Source organism: Delphinus delphis, chromosome 9, assembly GCF_949987515.2.
Source record: "Delphinus delphis chromosome 9, mDelDel1.2, whole genome shotgun sequence".
Lineage (NCBI taxonomy): Eukaryota > Metazoa > Chordata > Mammalia > Artiodactyla > Delphinidae > Delphinus > Delphinus delphis.
Genome location: NC_082691.1, coordinates 17,825,469 through 17,848,045, shown reverse-complemented (window position 1 = coordinate 17,848,045; position 22,577 = coordinate 17,825,469). Strand labels below are relative to the sequence as shown.

General features: G+C 37.6%; 1 protein-coding gene across 2 annotated transcripts in view; it reads right to left on the bottom strand.

Moving 5' to 3' along the window:
* COG5 (component of oligomeric golgi complex 5) overlaps positions 1-22,577 on the bottom strand; it is a 283,839-nt gene that overhangs the window by 15,925 nt on the left and 245,337 nt on the right. For both annotated transcript variants that reach the window (XM_060020256.2, XM_060020255.1), the window contains exons 16-19: positions 21,365-21,427; positions 12,635-12,738; positions 8,665-8,902; positions 3,230-3,306 (exon numbers count right to left, since the gene is read on the bottom strand). In XM_060020256.2, coding sequence (XP_059876239.1) covers positions 3,230-3,306; positions 8,665-8,902; positions 12,635-12,738; positions 21,365-21,427 — 482 coding nt within the window. The remainder of the gene's footprint in view (positions 1-3,229; positions 3,307-8,664; positions 8,903-12,634; positions 12,739-21,364; positions 21,428-22,577) is intronic.

Below are 22,577 nucleotides of genomic sequence, written 5' to 3'. Positions count from 1 at the left end.
CCACTGGACGCCGCCTTTTCCTTGTCACAGCACACAGCACAGACAGCAGGGTTTACGAGAAAGGGCCCTGCCCCAGCAACTGCTCAGGACTAATTTTAGAGAAGAGACAGATGTCTTCACAAGTTTTTGCAGGTAGCAAATAAAGTGCCTAGAACTGGGTTACTAGAATAAAGACGACTCTGTATTGACTCACTCCCCTCTAGGAAGGGACTCTGTAGGACCTCCACATGGGGAAGCTGCCCTAAGTCAATCATGACAACTGCAGAGAAGCTGGCGGAGCCGGGGCCTTTCCTGGACATGTATACAGGCAGAGGCAGGGGCACTGACATCCCTTTTCTCCAAAGATGGGACCTGAAACCTTCTTTTCAGACTAGGGCTAGATTTGAACCCCAGAATATACTACGCTTTCATTTTATTTCCTGATCCACTTAATCTTAAAATCTTTATCATATGGTGTCCAAGACCTCTCAAACAACTGAGAAAGCTCTAGAATCAATCTGAGAGATTTCTGTACATTCAATATATCTTTAGGAATATACTGATAGATATAAATCTCTGTTAGAATTTTTCACTGAATTCAAGATATGGAGAAGTCTTCATAGGCAAAGTACAATTACTCTTATTACGTATGTGCCAAGGCCTTAGGAGCTGAGGGGTGTGCTGGAGGAAGCTCAGGGCTACCAGAATCCCAGGAGAAAAGGGCATAAATCTTTATAGATGGAGAAAGGGACAAAACTCAGCTCCTATCACTAGAGCAGCTGAAGTTCAACAATAGAGGGCCCTGTGAAAAAGGTGAGAAACCATGGGATGCAAAACATTAGTGGGTCATGAAACCAATTAAATGGGTTAAAATAACCAACCAAATGAAAAATGTCACAGAATATCACATGAAGTGAGAGTAACTACTGTTTCATGGCACACGTGTGTGTGCGTGTGTGTGTGCCTGGGTTTGAGTGTACTTGCACGCAAGTATATGCCAGATGGTAACATAAAATCTCTCTTAATGTGAGTCAGGGTCAAACTTTGGAAACACATCTAGATTGACCATTGCCCCATGAGACAAGCTATAAAAAACATAGGATTTTGGGCCTCCCTGGTGGCGCAGTGGTTGAGAGTCCGCCTGCCAATGCAGAGGACACGGGTTCGTGCCCCGGTCCGGGAAGATCCCACATGCCGCGAAGCAGCTGGGCCTGTGAGCCATGGCCGCTGAGCCTGCGCGTCCGGAGCCTGTGCTCCGCAAGGGAGAGGCCACAACAGTGAGAGGCCCGCGTAACGCGAAAAAAAAACAAAAAAAAAACGCCATAGGATTTAAAAAAATTATACACTAACCAATCATTAATTTTTTATTCCATAAATAGACACTAGAAGGTGTCACTACTATTCAAACTATAAACGCTCCTTTAAAGAGTCCTTCTTTCATGTGAAAACTGGGAGGGTTGACAGAAAATCTTAAATGAATTAAAACAGAACTGTTCTTATGTGAAACCTTAGAATGTGTATCGCCATACTGTGACACAACTTTAAAAGCACTTGGATAAAGGCCGTCTTGCCTCAGCAAATAAGATAAGCACTATTTTAATACATACATGTGGAATAAACAACTAAACATGGGAGCCAGCACTATCAAAAATAATAGTCTAATCTTAAAATAGCAAATCCCTAATCACAGCTTTTCCCATGCCTTTTAAAATACCTAATTGGTTGATATCCCTCAACATGCTAAGATTCTGTTACTCAGGGCAACCGGGATTGCCGTGTTACCATCATACTCAAAGTAAGTGATTTTACAGGAGTTTTACTAAGGTTATTTTTATGGTACATACAGATGACTGGTGGATCGGGTACTCAGTATCTCTTAATCTTTCGACTTGTCCATATTTGGTAGTGCCAAACCCTAAGGCTTCCAAAATATTTAAATACTTTATAAAAGGTCTGAGCTAATCCAAAGAAGGTAGCTGAAAACACTTGTGATCCCACTTTAAGTTTTTTTGAAATCCAACTCAGATGGGCATCTGAGAAAAATATTTCAGGCTCTTGTGTTGCCATTAAAAAAAATCACTGCCAATTACTCACAGGCAAAGTAAAGGATAAGCCTTCCCTTTCAATCAAAAACCTTGGGTTCATTACACTTGAATTTTCTACCAAAAGCCTGGATGACACAAGAGAGTGAAGTAATCTTTAAAGAACATACTGCTTATTGATTACTCTAGTTTCTGGTACTGAGTCCGTTTATAGAAAGCCACATGCCTGGACTCTCTTAACCTATCTTTATAAAGAAAGATTCAAAAACCATTATGCTTTTGGATATTATGGAGAGCTGATATCACGGTTTCCCATCTGGTATGCTGTGGTCAGAAAATGGTCATAAGTATTATGTTGATCCCCTTGGCCCTCAGGGTTGGTCATCGTTTTATATGTATATATTTTCTATGTGTGCCACGATGTGAAAAAGTTTGGCTTACTGAATAAACAGCCGTACGAACAACATCTTTTTATCTTCTAAAATCTGATACTTAAGACCTAGTCATTAAGCTATTCAAGTCTTTAAAATCTGGGTTGGTAAAAGGTCTATCTAAGCATTCAGCACTGAAAATGATTTTCCTGTTCAATTGGTATATTCTTAGATTATGAGTTTGAATTAACTCATTGTTTTTCTTTTTGAACTGGTTTCAAGTAAGCTCAATCCCAAATTTTGTGCTCAATTGCATTAGCCATCTTTAGCCTAAATTATCTACTACATTTACAGTCATTCCCTGCATTTCACCGCTAAACTCAGTTCTTCTAATACTCTAATAGTTTTGTTAGGGAATACAACTTATGACCTTTTTAGAAGTAAACTGGATTGGAAATGATAAATGAACCAGTAATACTTTCAGAAAAAGACATCTATAAATTATGAACTGCCTTGTATTACTACTCAATATATTTCTGTAAGAATGGAGAGTAAAAAATAAATAAATCCCCCTAGAAAGAGCATAATAAAAAATTTACCAGATCTTATGAACTGCAACTCAAAACTAACACATACACAGACATACATACATACACTAGTCATCGCATATAGCACTATATAAATTTATGGTTTGAAGAATAACTTTAAAATGCCACTGCTGTACATCACAAAATGGTTGAATAATGGCAATTTCATACAGATGGACATGAACAGGGGAGGATTTATCTGCTAACAGGATATGGCTATATTAACAGCGAAAACAGAATTACGTCTCACCTGAATGATCTCAGCATTCGATAGGACTTTCCTAAATCAGATACTCTTCTGCAGAACGGACCCACAGCCAACTCCATCTGAAATATTAAAAGATATCCCCAGCTTTTTACATCAGAATCTTGAAGTGAACTGGGGACACACTTGGATCACAGAAGGTTGTAGCTTGCAGTAAACTTAAATTTTATCTTCACTGTGAGGCAGGTTTTGAAAGTCAAATTTATTAAAAGGCAAGAGCTTAGATAACTTCTGCATTTATTTACTAAAGAGGCATAATTCCTTCAAGAAGAGAAAAGCATTTTTTGTTATGTAAGAGGAGAAAGTTTAGATTGTTTTTCTCCACTGAAAAATCAGAAAAAGGAAGGTTTTCAAGCCTGCCTCTGTGGCTATACTTTAAGCAGACATCAGGAGCCTTTGTACATTAACATAAATGAAGTCCGTTTTCACCAGGCTGGCTCAGGGGGTTAAAAGCACTGACTCTGGAGGCAGCGCACTTGTGTCAGAATTTCTGCTCTACAACGACTAGTTGTGTGGCCCTGGACTTAACCTCTTTACGTTCCAACTTCCTCATCTTTCAAATGAAGGTAATGCCTATCGTAAAATTATGCAAGTAAAATAGATAATTTCACAAAGCACTATGCACACAGCATATAGTAAGTGCTTGTTAAATGTCAGCACTTATTATCAGTATTTTAAAAACTTTCCCCTTTTAAACGTTAGTGAATTAATTTGTTTCCTGACTGAAGAACTTACCAACTACTACTTTCACTTCTCTTTATTTTCCTCCTTTGACTGGAAATTTTGTCATTAATTGAGTTTTAGCCTACCTGTTCTTTATCCACCAAGCGCATATGCAAAATTTTTGCATATGTGGTACTCAGATGATAAACCATCTCTCTATACTCGCTATAAACAGGACCCTAGTAAAGAATAATTTAGAAAATGACTGAGAAAAGGCTGCTCCCTGGTAAATCAACATCTTTCTTCAGGAAAAACATATGAAAGAAAAATGGGGTTTCTGCCTTGCTGGCCATCTTTCTGAAAAAGTGTTCAAATCTCCTTGACGTTGGAAGACCATGGAGACCTAATCACTCACTCATTTGAGAAACATTTTTGACTCCAGGCACCAAGCTAGACACGGGGATGAGAAGATGAATTAGATGGTCTTGCCTCTGACGAGCTCTCTCAAATTTATCAAAGAAGGGAATAAATATTTATTTAAACAATGTAATTTTTATTCATCTAAATTTTAAGAGAGGTATGTGTGTGTATACATAGACACACATACACACATACTGATTACTATTAAGAGAAATGACAAGTGTGAAAGCAAATGTACGAACTGAGTGTCGGGGAGAATTGCAGGGCAGCTTGCTTTCTTCAGATGTCTCAAGGGTGAGTCGTGACTGGTGAATTTCTCTCCTAGCATACAGAAGACACAGTATATACCCTGTAGGTTCTAGAGGGAAACCAACCTCACATGATTAGCAAACTCTCTAAAATACAAAAGAATAAGTAAATAAAAAGAGAAATCTGAGGAAGAAAAGTCAGACTCTTGCCAACAATGCAAAAGAGAGCGGCCTTGACCTAGTGTTCTCGAAGACACTGAGTGATGGGGCTGTTCCTTGGGACCTGTTTATTCACTCAATGGGAGTTTCTGGTTTCCTACAGAATGTGGCATTTATTTTATAGTCAGCGCAAAGTATTTGTGTGTGTGTCTGTGCATGTGTGCATATAATGGTTTCTTACACACTGAAAGTATGAAGTATTTTTCATGAAATGTTTTTGTCAATTTTTTTTCAGTTACCCTAGTGGGCTTCATCATTTTCAAAGATTAAACCAAACAACCTTTGCCTTAGCACTTGAGCAAGATTGAATGTTAAAACAAGTAAGTGGCTAGGAAAAAATTACGGTATGAGAGAATATGACCTCGAATGGCTGGGTCACCTATGATGACTGCAGATTTCTATGCCATAGGACAATTTCAAAACGTTAAATGTTCAAAATAAATTTTTCATCCATCAAGGACCTCTAGGGTACTAAAAACCATCTTCTTCTGCCAGGGTTCCATTAAACAATAAAGGCCATGTTTCTGAAGGGCAGGAATGTTCCTTTTAGAGGAGGTGACTCTTCAATTAGCTGTGGATACAAAAATGGCATCTGCAACCGCCTCTCTCCAGCTCCCCTGTTTGGAGGGACGAACAGTCAGCTGCAGGCGTGGTGAACTAATTACATAGCTGCTCTGTGCCCACCGCAGACATTTGGTTAACCACAGGGCATCTATGGATACTCCCAGGGCATTCCTGCCCTGATACTGTTCAGGAGAAAAGGCAATAGGAATTAGAATCTTGATTATCTGGGGTTCTTCCCTAAATTTATATTTCCAGGCAAAAAGCAAAATAGATATAAATGTATAGTATTTAAAGGGCACCAGAAATAAAGAGAAACTGCTCAGAGTGCCACTGAGTAAATGATTTAATGCCAATGTCAAAAGCCGTCCTTTCCCTTAGGAAAGAAACATAGTTGAGGGGCAGAGGGGAATGTGTGGTTCAGAGGGCAGTATGGACAAGTCCCCAGAGAGATTCTGAATCAGCAGAACCCCAGTGGCCTTGGACCAGCTTAGTACTTTACAAGCGCTGTGTGATTAGTGTAAACACAGAGACCATGTGGTCACAGTAGGGAATTAATTACCAGGAGGAAAGCGCCTCATGCCCGTGACCTGATTCCTAGGGGGTGTGCGTCGGGCACCTCCCTCATTGTGAGCCCCCCCAGATGGCTCCCTGCAAATACATACTCTTTCACCTGTGCAATGCCGCCAGTGGGGAGAAGTTAGGATTCCTACAGAAATCTTTAAAACATAACATTATCTGTCTTTGCAACTGGACTTTATGCCAAATAATCAGTATTCCCAAACCTACCCTACTGGAATCTTCTGAGCTCTTTCTCTTTCTGTTATTTATGCCAGAAAAGCAGGCACTTTTATCACAAGAACTCTTTTCAAACCCACAGAGGATTTGTGTGGTCTTGATTCCAATGGCCTCAATGGCTTTAATTTTGAATACAAATCGGTAGAACTTTCAGTAATGAGGCAGCCAAAAGGCTTTCTAGTCCCAGGTGATGCCCGTCGTGAATATAAAAGTCAGGGCAATGCCATCTCAGGGTTTTGATTCACCCCAGAAAAATGCAACCAAGTACGAAACCCGAGGTACAATGCCACATAACTGCAGTTGTGGGAAGAAACCACATCAAATGAAACAAAAGCCCTCAATTCACTTTAATGTTTTAAAATATGGGGGGAAGATATAACAGCGGGATAATACTTGCCAAAGCTACTGGTCACAACCATGACTGACTTCAGAAGTGCTGGCACCTGTCTTTCCTGCACCCACGACCCACAGGGCCAGGGAAGCAGCCACAGAGTGAGTGGCACGAGGTTCTGAAACAGGGACACTATCCCGAAGTGAACCAAGGAATCAGCCCCACGGAGGCTGCAGCAACCAGTGTCACTGCCGGCCTGGAAAGTATATTTCTTAACATCGAGTAAGAATTGGAAAACAGAGGCTGCCCTGGAGCATAAGTTAGTAATAATGATTGATGAGTTTCATTTATCTTAACGGAAGGGACCTGGGGAAAGGTTTGGTTTATAGGCAACATGTCTTCAGAAAGAAGGAATGCCAAATAAAATTCTGACTGTGCAGTTTTAAGGAAGGTGGGAGCTCAACCCTGCCCCTGGATGCTACGCAATTTGAACAGGTGCCAGCTGTGGTAGCAAGGGTCACAGGACAATGCTCTCCAGCTTTCAAAACTCACAAGGTCACATAGCATTAAAATAAAAACAAAAACAAAAAGCCTTCTTCCCACAGCACTCTCATTTTGGCCATCTCCTGCTTGGCTGCCACTCTAATTGGACTTGAAGTGCTGCCTCCAGGAAAGTGACTCAAGAACCAGCTGGAGCAGAATGCAAATAAACGGGTGGGGGAGGGAGAGCCCAGGGAAAGAAGAGGATAGGAAAAGAAGAACAAAATGAAGGAGGAAAGGGGGAAAGAAGAACAGACACCCATTTGAGTTCAGCTCACAGTATTTTTAACAAGTAAGAGCAGGTCTTGGTACATCACTGTGTTTTCACTTTGATAAGCAGCCTGTAATCCCAGAAAGGGACAAGTACGACAATATACAGAATTTACCTGTAACAACAGAACATACAGGTGCCTGAGAATTAAGTTGATAAAAACGGGAAGGGTAAAAGGAGCCACACGAATGGTAGCATTTACTTTCAATTTTCATGCTGAGGTTACTAAGGGCATATTTCACAAAGGAAGGCTCTTTACTCTGACCTAGTGGTGTCAGGCATATCATTTGGGGATGAAAATGACTAATTCGAGACCAGTTAATATGCAAAGAGCCTGGCTCTTGAAACATTATGATATGTACCTGTTCCTAATTGTAACTGTCAGGTATGAGGGCGCGTCTACAACCACCGCCTGGTACAAGCAGCCCGCCACATCCTTTCCTCGGAGTAGGAATAATGAACCAAGACTTGCTCCCAGATACACACAGGAATAAAGAGGGACATTACAATTTGTCTCTCTTTATAAACAGGAAGGATCTGGCACACCGCTAGGAATAATCCATTCGAAAAACTATTTAGACTAGTAAAGGTAATAGCTTTCAAAGGCTTAAAAGATAAGTTCACCTTTGACGTGCTATGTAAATACGAATTGTTTCTGAATCTTTTTTTAATGAAAGTGGATGTATGAGGTGTTTTTTCTCTGCCTCTGATGCTATATTTATAAGGCTTTTTAAAAAGTCTGTCTAAAGGACAAAGAAAAAACCCTTTCTATAAGAGCTGATTATGTTCTGCTATTTTAATGTGACTCTACCTCATTCACATCAGATAGTGTGGAATGACTTCAAGGTGGCCATGCACAAGAAAGGTACTCTTATTTAACAGAGGGGGATCAAATAATTCACCTGGTCCTCTGTGCTTCTAAATGAATTAGAACACCGCCCTGGAGAACCATGCATGTGTCAGAGATCTTTCTCTTTACGTGACAACAGACAGCCCTTTTCTACTGTTTGAAGGATAAATTTCATTGTCTATATTATTTTCCAACAAGGTTAATCAATTATTCTTATCAGTACTGACCTGGTGGGATAATAAAATAGTGAGAAAGCCCCATGTTATGTAAAAATGGGAAATGCTGCTCTACTGTGGGACAAACTACTTAGCTTAACCTTGAAATATCAAAGATGACTGATGATCCTTTTGTTAAAGACAAAGTAAAAAAAGCTGGTATGAAAGTATCTTTAAATTCTTTCCTTTTTTCACATTAAAAACTGTCTTCAGTTAAAAAACTGAAGACCATAGATGGTCTTTTATTTAATGGATAATACTGAGGCTGAAACATTTTCCCCTTTGTAGCTATGCATCAATTTACCTGCGCAAAATCAGCAGCAAGACGCATTTTCCCACCTTCACCAAGAGGTCTTATGAGACTGGCATTTCGGATAAAGAGTTCAATGGCTCTTTGGGCAATAGCTTCAGTGTTGTCAAAGACAAAATCCAAGCATTCAAAGTGTTTAAAGTAGTCACTCATAACTCTGGCGATAAAACCTTGAAGCTCCTTCATGTAGAGAGAACAGGGAACATCAGGCTTTCCTGAACTGGGTAATGATCTGCAAAAGAAAAAATCAGCCAGTACACTAAAAGGCACTATTTGATATTTGTCTCCCCACTCTGCCTGCTATTTCACTCCTAAGCAATTTTTTACTTTAAAAAATTGGTAGGACAGGCATTGTTTATTTTTGCTAAAAGTTAAAGAGCATAAAACAATGTTTAGATTATATTCTAAAGACTGTTTTAGGATGCTAGGAAGATGACTGAAAGAATCTTGGAATCCATTTACCAAAAGACTATTAAAAATGAAACAGACAACCATCTGTCTTGGATGATTCGCAGAAGTGCCTTATGCACTCTGACCTTTCAAGGTCTCTTCCAGCTTTACGACTTTCCATCCACTCACGTGGTTTGCCTGTTAGTGAATAAATCAGTATTAGATACTGAAATAGGATTTTACACTTGGTGGCAACAGAAAATGCTGCCTTCCCCAAACAGATTCTTGGCAAAGATATCTCTGCTCTTGTGCTATTTAATCCAATCAGTCCAATAGTAGAATTCTGACTGTGGAACTGGTTATGTAACAATACACATGGTATGCAATTTTTTCCTCCCAGATGATGTTTGGAAAGGCTTTAATTTGGATCAACAGATGATGCCAGCTGATGCTCCATGAAATACTATTTATAATTTATAAGTGTTTATAATTGCTCTTTAAAGAATATATGAAAAGAATGTGCAATATTTATAGGAAAGAAGAGTTATGCCAAAATTAGAAATCACCTGATATTAATTAGCAGGCCAGTGAGATCACTGGCTATATAATGCTGAATCTTTTTTTCAAAAAATAAATCATACTCTGAGAATGATGCAGAGAAATTGGCAATGGTCTAGGGAAGAACAACAGATATGATTCAAATGCCTAGAGCAAGAGAATGAGGTGGACTTAATTATTTTAAAATACAGCAATGGTTATTATAATAAATGGGATGCTAACCAAAGGTCTTCCACATCCAGAGAGCAGATAGAAATAGAGAAAGCATGCTATGTTCCAGCAGGAAGAGACTTTGTTCGGGTGTAAGAAAGAATGTCCTAACTATGGCAAGGCCATTGAGGGGGCATGGTGGAACACTGCTGTTTGCAATATCATAGGGTAGAATGCTGCTTGGTATAGAGTACAGGGACAGCCTTAGTAAGAGATGGCAATCTTCACGTGGGGTTTGATTTTGCCAGATTCAGACCATCATGGCCTATCTTTATTCAGGTTTTGTCAGTCCAAAAGGCTAGGTTAGAAAAAAAAAAAGGGAACCAATCTCCTTCTAATCTTATGCTTTATCAAAAGCACTGTCATTATCTTGGTACTACTCTGGAGGATTGTTTCAAGAATTCTAATCCGGTTAGGTGATATGATTTCCTTGAGGATTAGAAAATGATATACTAGACCAGGTTCTGTAAGCATGTGTTAATGTAAGTAAAATAAAATGATCTATTAGAAAAATTCTGAAATATGTATTATCAATTCTCAGCATGGATTAGAAGTTTGACTTAAATTTACTAGAATATAAACCTTGCTTGGCAATTGCTAAAGCTCAATTTTCCTAGTTACGTCAAACCTTTTAGTAAGAGGTTCTCAACTGATAAAGTGAGCAGAAATGTCACGGTCTTTGTAATGAGAGCCCGCATACAGAGGCAGAAGGCAGAAGGACTAAACAAACACACGCCTGAGAAGCGGCACCAGTTGTTCCGGGGTCAGTGTGTGTTCTCCCCTCCTCAGAGGCGCTCATCCAGCACTTCAAGGATCTAGGGTCCTCCTACTGTTACTGACTTCCCTCTCCCATTCAAAGCTGATATCAAGACACGAGTCATTTTACATTAAATAACAGAATTTCAATCAATGTACTATGTCAGACATTTACAATTTAAGCTTTATCTAATTTGGAAAGAAACATACAGCTCCCACTAAATACATTTAAAATACCAGGAAACTGTGTTGAGGATTACTTTTTAATTAGCAGGGGATTCTGTAATCATACTACAAATAAGGTTGGCCCAGAAGGTAAACCTGATTTATTCCTTTTACCGTGAGAAGGTGTGAAGGGCTTGAAGGGGCAGGTATTCATTATTATTTTTCCAAGTGTGATCCCGGAAGATGGCCCTACTATAAAAGTGATTCCACTTGCTGAATAGTTTCATCCAATGTCATCTTATATTTCATATAAGCCATACATATATGAAATGACATGACAGAATTACTAATAACAAGGTTCTAGAAAGTGGGAAAATTCCTGCCATGAATGCTCCACACTCCTGTACGGCCATGTATGAAAAATAACTTTCAGTGGAACCTCAAATGTCTGCTGTACAGAGAGAGTGAGCTGAAATGGAGCCATTAACGGCCATTTGGGGAAAAAAATTGAGGACAATGTTATACATCTTAAAATAATGCTGCATACCTGTGGCAACCTATCAGTTAAAGAACCAATCTGGCTCACTACTATTTAAGCAAACTAATAAAAACATATCTACTTGGGAAACCAACTTTTAATGTCTAATGTGTTATCTGCTGTGGCTCATCAATAGTTACTCAAGTAAGCACCTGACCACTCTTATTAGAACAAGCCTTCAAAAATTACTCCAGTTTTGCTTCCTTTTCAGAGGCATTGATGATTGGTCTAACTGGGACATTTCAGATCATTTCTGAACAAAATTCATTTCCTCCCAAATACTGGTAATCAGCAGTTTTATATTCCTAGCTCCAAATACTACAGCATTTTTGTGTAGAATCCACTTTACCCTCCTGTGCTTCATACCATTATTAAAAATAGAGACTGACCTTTTCACCTTTCAAAAGATACTTTGTAAATGAAAATAATAAATGATTTGAAAAATTAAAATACAGTGTAATAATCACATAATTTTTCTACAAACAGCTAGACTAGTGGCTAGAAATTTAATAAAGTAGATACACTATTAAACAACATGAACATAAAGAAACAGGGCAGTTAAAAAATAGTAACTAACTATGAACTAGGAATAAAAAACATCTCTACACTAATATATGAATATTTAGCTCGAGTATGGTTAAATTTTTTTTAAAAATCACACTAAGCATGTGCAAGTAACTATTTCAAATTCTCCACAGTTTTCTAACACACTAAGTCAAAACCATTTTACTTTACTTAAAAAGATTTCAGTAAACAGTAAGCTAGGAACTATGATTCTTATTCAAGACACACATGAAATGGATAAGCAGTATACACATGAAAGAGCTGTGGAATAATACCAAATGGCTTATGGCTAGGAGTGACATGACCAGATTAGACTGCCACAAGACTCTGACAAGGAAAATCATCTTTGCAGGGGGTTGGGCAGGACCTTGCCCTCAAAACCAGAGCGGGAATCGGACTAGCAGAGTGACAGAGGCAGGACATTTTATACAAGGAATACCATACCAATACCAGAGGCTCAAGTACAGCCTATTTGTGAGAAGTAAGGAAAAAGATATAATTGCAAAGAGGAGATAGTACCAAATGTCCTGAAGTGCTAAGCTGAGTCCCGCAGATGTTAACGGTTCCATGTTTCAATGACAGGAGAGAAGATGACAAGAAGAACTGAAAAAAATTAATCTGCTAATGGTGCTCAATGAATAAAGCAGGATAAGGATGGAGGCCAATCCCATCACAAGAGGAACAAGGTTCTAGATTGGTAGAGACTTAGGGAGTAGAGGTGGAGGTGGGAATGAAAAACAAATGTACTGAAGCTTAGTGAAAACTCTGGTTGGAAGTCATTACCCAGCAAAATCTTCTTGATGCATAGTGATGATGATGGCCTCTATGGCATCTCCCACGGAAGTCAGCAAGGGCTGCACAGCATTTCCCATAAGAACATGGACCTCCTGAAAAGAAGATTAAATTAAGGAGAGGCAAACTTTAAATAGATCAAACACAGAATCTGAAATATGAGAAGCATTTTGAGTAAAAGTTTTCACATTATATCAAATTCAAACTATATGCAGTTTAACTATAATACCCAACAGAAGTCTGCTCTTCTCCTAACTGCTGTCAGTAATGATTTTTAAAGCTTAAAATATGTGGAACATGGCACTGAAAAATTTCAACTCCACCACTTTTCTCTTATTTTCAAAAAGTTGAATGCTCAAATGAACCCCTGGAGAAAGAAGAAGAGAGGGGTAGTGCCACTTAGGCAGCAAAGATCACATGAACACACTTTTTTTTTTTCTAATTTCCATTCATTTATTCTTTATATTATTTTTTTAACATCTTATTGGAGTATAGTTGCTTTACAACGTTGTGTTAGTTTCTGCTTTATAACAAAGTGAATCAGCTATATGTATACATATATCTCCATATCCCCTCCCTCTTGCAGAACACATTTTTTAAAGTTTCTGAAAAGACTGAGGCAAAACCAAAAGTAATTCTTCAAAACTGGAACATCATATGCTTTTGACCAGACTGAATATAATAAATATATCAGTGATTCTTAGAGGGCAGAACAGTTAGCCTTTTCATGGATTAGATTTCTATTTAGAGTTCTACAGCAGTGAGTCTCAACTGGGGGCAATTTTGCTCCCCAGAGGACATCTGGCAATGTTTCAAGACACTTCTGATTGTCACGACCGGGGTGGGGTAAGGGTTTGCTACTAGCCTCTAGTGGACAGAGCACAGAGACGCTGCTAAACACCCTAGAGTGCACAAGACAGTCCCCCACGACAGAGAACTACCCAGCCTAAAACATCAATAGTGCTAAGGTTGAGAAACTGTTCTCCTGTGAGGTATAATTATCAATTAGGTTATATAAGACCCTAGGCCTTAGTTATAAGGTTTTAGTGTGAAAATATGACTGGGCCTCAGTAAACATTCAAAATCTAAATTTTAAGTATATTATATGTGCTTCAGTCATGATTACATACAATGAAGATGGATGACTCTGGCTCATACAAATGACTGAAATCAGTGAGAAAAGGTTAAATAGGACCCTTATTCATGAAATTCCTAAACATCATCTCCAGCCCTTAATCTCTGATAAAAATAAACATGTATACAGGATTGAGAGAGACATGCGCTCCGCATTTTCTCTCTAAGCCCTCTCCCCTCAATCCCTTGGCTCTCCTCACTGAAATAAAGGATGAAAACAAACAAAAACAAACAAACAAACAAAAAAGAGAGAAAGAGAGTGTCTGTGTGTGTGTGTGTGTGTGTGTGTGTGTGTGTGTATGCACTTACAGTTTGCCCTCAGGGAGCTCACAATCTAGTGACAAAAGGTAACAAGTTGTCGTGGTATCAGTGCTCTACAGAGTGCTATGGGAAGATGGGAGAGACACCCAACTTATATTGAAAGGATTTAAAAAACCAAAGGTGTTGTGTGAACTGAATTTCAAAGATCAAAATGGGTTAAGAACCAAGTGTGTGTGTTGGGGGAGGGTGGGAGGCTGGCGGGGGCCATATGCCAAAGGCACAGGAGCCTAGGGAAGTTGACACATTTGGGGAACCGCAGGTGTTCAACACAGGGTATGAGGTGGCTGCCTATGTGGAAGAGAGACAGAGAGCAGATGTACTCTGCGTAGGCTGCTAAGGAGATGGGAATATATCCTGAAGGGACTAGGAAACCAACAATGAGTTTTAAGCAATGAAAAAAAAAACGTGGTTAAAGCTTTGAATTGGGGAAAAATCATGCTGGACAGCAGAGTAGATAAATTAGACTAAAGTCGGGAGGATACAGTAGGAGTACAGATGCAAAGTGGTGAGTGCCTGAACCAAATCAGAGGCAGCAGGAACAGAGGTGAGGAGACAGGGTGGAGACACCGGGAAAGGAAACAGAGGACTTGGGAATCAGATGTGAGAAATATGGAATGTGAAGACTGAAGGGTACACTCAGATTTCTTGTTCTTTAATGGCTTGGTGGCATTATCAACTGAATGTGTAAATGCAGGCGCAGCTGGCTGATTTAGGGACGGAGGCAGAAAATCATGAGTTCAGTTTTGGACACGAGTTTGAAGGACTTACAGGGAAATCCACATGGGCTATCTAGTAGGTGCTGAGATCTTTACAGCTGTAGTTTCTGGCAAGTTTTGACTAGATATGGTTGTCTTTAGCTTTTAAGAGGGGAGATGAAGCCAAAAGAGTCAATGAGATCCCAGAGGATGATTTGTAGAATAAGGCCAAATGCCATTTTAAGGTCATCCAGAAGAGGAACCTTTGACGGATTAAGAGGGGTAACAGCATGTATTTGAGTATAGGTCACGTGCTGGATACTGTGATATGGGCTTCGCAAGTAATCATCCCACTGAAAACTCAATTATTCCTTCCTCTAAGAATTACAAAAATCTCTAACTTACAGATGTGGAACCTAAAGTAATTTGTAGATAGGGAAACTAAAGTCAAGTTAAGGAGGTGTCCAAAGCCATCAAGTGGAAGAGCTGGGATTTTCTAGGTGCATTTGACTCCAATGAGCTTTTGGTTATATCAATGTGTATATACTGGGCAGAGAAGTTAAGAAGAGATCCTGGAATACGGTGAAAATAAATAGGAGATTTCAAGAAGGAAGGGCAAGTTTTCTACGCTAGTATGAAGGAGTGAGTACCTAACTACAGATCCTCCTACAAATAATCACGGAAAAATACCAAAAACAAAACAAAAAAACCTACTGGAGGCTTCTGGAAATGGAAAAATGCAATTAGTTTTAGAGGGGTGTGTAAATATATAGCAAGCAGAGGAGACTGAGTTTTCCCTTTTTTGTGATTCTGCTCTGAGAGTGACTATAGTCATGGTAGTGGCAAGGCTGGGTGGCTAAAACTCTGAGAGAAAAACCAAACCAAACCAAACCAAACCAAACCAAACCAAACCTACAGTCTTTCAGGTCAAAGGAACAAGGGGAAGGAGGCCTGGTTCAACCAGGGCTGCTGGAGAGTGAGAGGGGAACCTCAGGAAGGAGAGAGCCAGAGAAGAAGAAAGCCTATTTTTCTATGTGTGAACTCAGCACTAGTCTTCAGCTGACTTGACCATGCGTGTACAAGGCAAACTACAAATGGCTTGCAACTAAGGCTTAAAGAACTATACTGAGATCTGAGACACGGCCAACTGCAGGTTTGACAGTGCACAATTTGAGTCTAAACAAGCTAACTGCTAAAGCAATGGTCAACATTTTTAGGAGCAATATATAAAAATACTGAGTCTATACAACACAACATTCACATTGTCTAGGATATATTAAAATGACTACATACAAAAAGCTAGGAGATGTTGTCAATTCTAAAGGGAAAAGACAATCAATAGCTGCCAACTGTGAAATGATCCAGACTCTATAATTATCAGGCAAGAACCTCTGTGAGGTAGAGAAAAAAATGCCCATAATAAATAAAGTAATAGGAAATCTCAGCAGAGTGACTGAAAGTGTAAAGAAGAACCAAAATGGAAATGTTAAGCTAAAAAAATTATACTACATGCAGTGAGATGTAAATGTACTTCAGTAAATGTAAAGTTTCTGTATTTTATGTGATACAGTACAATATTAACTCTAAAAGACTGTGGAAAGTTAAGGATGCATGTATCCATAGGAGAGCAACTAAAAAGAAAATGAAGAAGAGGTATAGGTAAAAATCTAAGAAATAAATTAAAATGAAATTTTAAAAAATAACTAATAATCAAATAATCCAAAAGGTGGCAGAAAGGGTGGAAGAGAGGAAATAAAACAGAGGAGACAAACAAAAAACAAATAATAAAACTATATACCTAAATAAAACCTTACTGATAATTATACTATGTTAATGGATTAAACACTCCAATTAAAAGGCAGGGATTATCAGAACAGAAAAGAGGCAAGACCCACTGTATACTGTCTTCAAGAGGCGTATTGAAAAAAATAAAGACACAGGAGTTGAAAGTAAATGAACAGAAGATAGAGTAGTTAAATTAATATCAGATAAAACAATGCATGACAATAAGTATTAAAGCTAAAGAAGGATATGTCATAATTACAAAGGGTGTTCAACAGAAGGCATAAAAATGATAAATACTTATATAACAGAGCTTCAACGCAACTAGTAATAGAGCTTCAAAACGGAGGAGTCAAGAATCAACAGAATGAAAAGGAGATATAAACAAGTTCACAATCATAGAAAATTCTAACTCCCATCTTTCAGCAATTGATAGAACTACATAAAATACCAGTAGAGGCATATAAAATCTGAACACATCACTACACCTTAACTGATATTTACAGAATGATACTAAACAACTGAAGATTATATGTTTTTGTCAAGTACACATGGTTCATTCATCAAGACAGACCACATGCTAGACCATAATACTCAATACATTTAAAAGGACTGAAATCATACAGAATATGTTTTCTGATGGTAAGAGAATTAAATTAGAAATTAATATCACAACACTGTAAATCAACTATACTTCAATAAAAGAGTGATTAAAAAAAAGAAAACAGGGCTTCCCTGGTGGCGCAGTGGTTGAGAGTCCACTTGCCGATGCAAGGGACACAGGTTTGTGCCCTGGTCCGGGAAGATCCCACGTGCCGCAGAGCGGCTGGGCCCATGAGCCATGGTCGCTGAGCCTGCGTGTCCGGAGCCTGTGCTCCCCAACGGGAGAGGTCACAACAGTGAGAGGCCCACGTATCGCAAAAAAAAAAAAGAAAACAATAAGATATCTAGAAATACCACAAAAAATTAGAAATTAAAAGAAAAAACCATGACTCAAAGAAGAAATCACAAAGGAAACAGAAAATATTTCAAACTGAATGAAGATAAAAGTGTAACGTAAGAAAATTGGAGGGAAATTTACAACTTTAAATTTTTTGGGGGGGCAGGGGTCTAAAAATCAATGGTATAGGGTCTCAAAAAAACAAACAAAAAAAGGCAAAGAAAATCCAAAATAAGTAAAAAAAAAAGACAAAAGCAGAAATCAGTGAAATAGAAAGACAAACAGCAGAGAAAATTAATAAAGCCAAAAGTTGGTTCTCTGAAAAGAGCAATGAAATTGATAAACCCACAGCTAGACTGATAAAGAAAAAAAAAGAGAACACAAATCATCAGTATAAAAAATGAAGAAGAGGTTATCACTATAGGTCCTATAGACATTAAATGGAAAGTTAAAGAATATTATGTACATTATTCTGACAAATTAGATAACTTAGATGAATAGACAAGTACCTTAAGTCACAAAGTATCAAAGCTCACTCCAGAAAAAAGATAACCTGAATAGTCCTGCATCTATTAAATAAATTAAATTTGTAGTTATAAACATCCTACAAAAAAACTACAGGCCCAGATGGCTTCACTGGTGAATTCTACTAAGCATTTAAGGAGAAAACAATACAAATTCTACACAGATTCTTTCAGAACATAGAAAAGGAGGAAACATTTCTAAAACCAGACAAAGAATTACAAAAGAGAAAACTATATACCAATATCCTTATGACCACTTTAACAAAAATTAAGTAAATCAAATCCAAGAATACATAAAAAGGCTAATACATCATGATCAATGTTGGTTTGATATTTGAAAATAAATTGCTGTATTTTATTAACAGAATAAAGAGGTAAAACTGTATGATCATTTTATACAGAAAAAGCTATTTGATGAAACACCACCATTTACAATTTTAAAAAGTCTCAGTAAACCAGGAATAGAAAAGAACTTGTTTAAAATAGCCTCCTTTAAGTAGTAAAATAAACACTGAGTGCTTTCCCCCAGGTCAGAACAAGTAGACAAGTCCACTCTCACCTGCTCTAGGCAACACAGTACTGGAGGTCCTAGCAGGTGAAACAAGGCATGGAAAACAGGCATCAAGACGAGAAAGGAAGAAATAAAACTGCCTCTATCTGTATTATGATATGATGGTGTACACAGAGAACTTTACAGCCGGGTGAGGTTCCCCACTTAATGGAAAATATAAAACAGAGAAGAGAGCATTGTGGGGAATGCCTTCATGTAAAGGATGGGTAGAGGATTAATAACTACCACAGGAAACTGAGAAAGGATACTAGATTATATTTCATAAGCTCTTTACAAAGCAGGGAAGTGCTTGCCTAAAATAGCAAAGATTACAAAAATACTGAAGCCTCAACAATGCAGAATATTCCCGTATATAGAACATCAAACCCATACAATAAGGGAGAACTGTCATATATAAACTTTGTAATATACTATCTGCACAAGATGATCTCAGTAACAAATGGATCAGAATTATTGGGCTAAGGTGTTTAAATGCTACTTATAGCTGAGGTGGTTATAATGAAATGACTCTAAATGTAAAATCATTAATATTAATTATGTCATCCATGACATAGGAGATAATGCTTGTAATATGAGATGATGAACTTTGAACCTAATGTAACATTTAATTTTGGATAAAATCTCAACAAGGTAGAGGAGACTATTATGTGTCTACCTATATTTTTTAGTAAGTAAAAAAGTATGTTTAATATTTTTTCCATCAAATAATAAAAGCATACAGATTTTTGGTTCTTGGGTTGCACTTATGCATTGTAACATCCTAATTCAAAGTGATGCAGTAAGTTTCCTACAATTTTATGAAAATTCAAGATTCTCTTTTTTTTCTTTGAGTCAGAGGATTCTGTTTGTTCTTCACTTATTATGCCATAAAGATTTTTAATGAAATTTAATTAAAAAGCAAGGCCAAAACTGTTTCACTGAGGTCTGTTAACATAAGAAATTCGGTCTCTAATTGACAGGGTCACTGCAGGAGGAGGGCCGTGAACAGACCGGTAGTCGTCTCTTAACCAGTTCTCAAAGGCAAAACTGGCGAAGCCTCAGCAAACTGCGGTGCCCAGCAACATCAGACACCAGTCCTGGTGAGCAAACCTCAGAGTGAAGGCCACAGCTCAAGATGAGGGCAATTTCCCCTGCACTGGCCTCAACCCCCAGCCTAAAGTGACTAATACGAAGAATAACTTTTATTGTAAGTTAAAAATACAGATACAGAAAGTCTACCCAACAATGAATTACAGTGTCTGAAGAACTTCTATTTTTGACTTGTCCAGGAGACTTTCATCATCAGGCAAAGTGTAGGCAACTCTCTCTTAACCTACAGAATGGACTTTCTCAAACCACGTGTATAAGTGCATATTCTATATATATACAATTATATATGTGTATATATTTATAAATGATTAGATAGTATGTATGGGGTACAATGTAACATGTTACTTATCTTGGGTAGTGATCAAAAAATGTTTGACAGCTATGGCCAGAAGATAAAGACAAATGAGTAACTACATATTGAAAAAAAAAAGACTACATGTATTCCCTGCCTGGAAGCAAGAATAAAACAAACCTTTTGGTTTGTCTTATTGGCCCGATTTTACAGTATTTTTTGATTATCAATAAACTGGACAACTCTTACTAAAAACAAATATTTTTATTATGGCAGCTCTAATACTACTTCATCATAATGAGATAAGTACATTGGGAAAAAGAAAAGGATTCGGAGAAAACATCCAAGCGTACTTTTTCTATGTTGGAGGAAAACAGACTGTCTCCTCCTACCTCATATATGAATTTAGTGTCCTTAAGTTTTGCAGCCTTAAATCCCCATCCATGTCACCCATGGACAGCACTTGACCTCGGAATTTCCCTTCTCCTTCAGGACTTGTGACACTGTCCTCTCCCAATTTTCTTCCTCAATGATTGTTCTTTCTTTGTATCCTCTTTACTCTCTGAATATTTCTCCTTGGAGTTTACTGGTAGTAGACCATCTCTCTTCCTCCTTCCCTCTTTCTCTCTCTTAACTCTACCCAAGTGATCTAAATTCAATCTAACAGTTGACATTTACTACCTTTATGTAGGTATACTGTACCATTTTATATCAATAGATGCAGAAACTAAGGCAAGAGAAAACTTATTAACTTGTCTGAGGTCATACAGCTCGTTAAATAGTAGAGATGGGATTCATACACAGGCAGTTGAGCTCCAGAGTCTTTATTTTACTATGTGGCCTTAGTAGAGTTTCCAGGCCTTGGCATAACTGACATTTTTGGGCCTGATAATTCTGTGCTGTGGGGAGCTGGCTTGTACACTGCAGGATGCTTGACAGGATTCCTGGCGCTAGATGCCAGGAGCACCCCACTCCAAGTCATGACAATCAAAAATGTTTCCAGATATTGTTAAATGTCCCATAGGCGACAAAAATCGCCCTGGTGGAGAACCACTGCTTTACTGGGATAATACTGGGCTGCACTGCCCTGAGACACAGTGCATACTTATAACTCTTTTGCTTCTCTTGCTTATGATACAATTATCATAAATGCAACACAGTCTGTAGACACCAACAGGGTCTATTTTTAAATTCTAGAAAAATATAAACACACATGTAGCCTCTCTCTTTAGGATAATCATCAACATGCTACTTTGGCATATGGAGAAGATTCTGAATTATTTTTAAAATGTGACATCTCCCACTCATCCAAACAAATAATTCTAAAACCTATTCTAATCTATAGAGTCAAAGATTAAATTACATTCTTTTACCTTTAGGGCTGAAATTATAGTTTGCTCAGCTGCTGGTGGGAATGAGCTCTGACTGGAAACCACCTAGAACAAATCCAGTTATAGTTTTGCTTAAGTTATTTATTTTTATAAATACTAATTTTGATCATCACATGATAAAACTGTTTCCACAAGCCACATATAAAATATTATCATTACTTTAGAGTAGTATCTCATACATGTTTTAAAAATCCATTAGTGTTTAGTAGTTAGGATAGGTTTAAAAATGTTTTCCTGTATAAGGCAAATATCTACTTCAAATAACTGAAACATTAAGAATTCTAATAGCTAGCTTTCCTTAATTATAAAGTTTTAACTTGAAAAAGTCAGTTTAAAGTCATATTTACTTATTTCTTAAAAAAAAATCACCCTTTGTAGGCTGACTATAATGTTTAACAAGTAAATGTCAAATGTTTCCCTTTTTACAAATCAATACCAACATTATGAAAATTCTGAAATGATCAATAAAGACATTTAAATCAGGCTAAATAAATACAACTTTGCATTGCTTTTGGTTCTTTAGAGTAATAATTAAAGGAAATGGAAACTATATCATATATTCTTTTCATTTACTTTTGTTATTTATTTTTCTGAGATTTACCTGTTAATAACCCTTTAAATATATTTTGTTGAGTGTGCAAAATACAAATTTTGGAAACCCCTAATTGATAAAAGGACTTGTTAAAAAATTTAAGTAAATGAAAAACTGTCACTTATAATTATTCTAAAATACAATCTAGCATATAAAAGTTCATATTAGAGGTCAAGGTTTTAAGAACATCATCTAACCTTTGGCTTTTTCAGGTCTTCTAACTATCTCTCTACTTACCAAATATTTTGAAAATCATTAATAGAGAGTAAACACAAGCAACTCAAGAATCAAAGAAGGGGTTGAAAGTGTTGCTTTCCTAATAATTATGTTTACAGTTCATCTTAGACATAATATATAAAGGCAAACAAGTTAAAATTCAGTCACTTTTTAAACAAGTATTAGATCAATAGCAAAAAAAATATTTTTTACTCATAAATAGTCTTCAATGATTATAACATACGAGTTCACTGTTTTTAATGCATCTCCTCCCCCACTTTTTTGTACAAAGGTAGAACCTTTCTGACATATTAGAGGGCTTACGAGTTCTTACTAGATTTGCTATAATTTACTACCACCCATATGATACCAAATTATGTGGTTTAA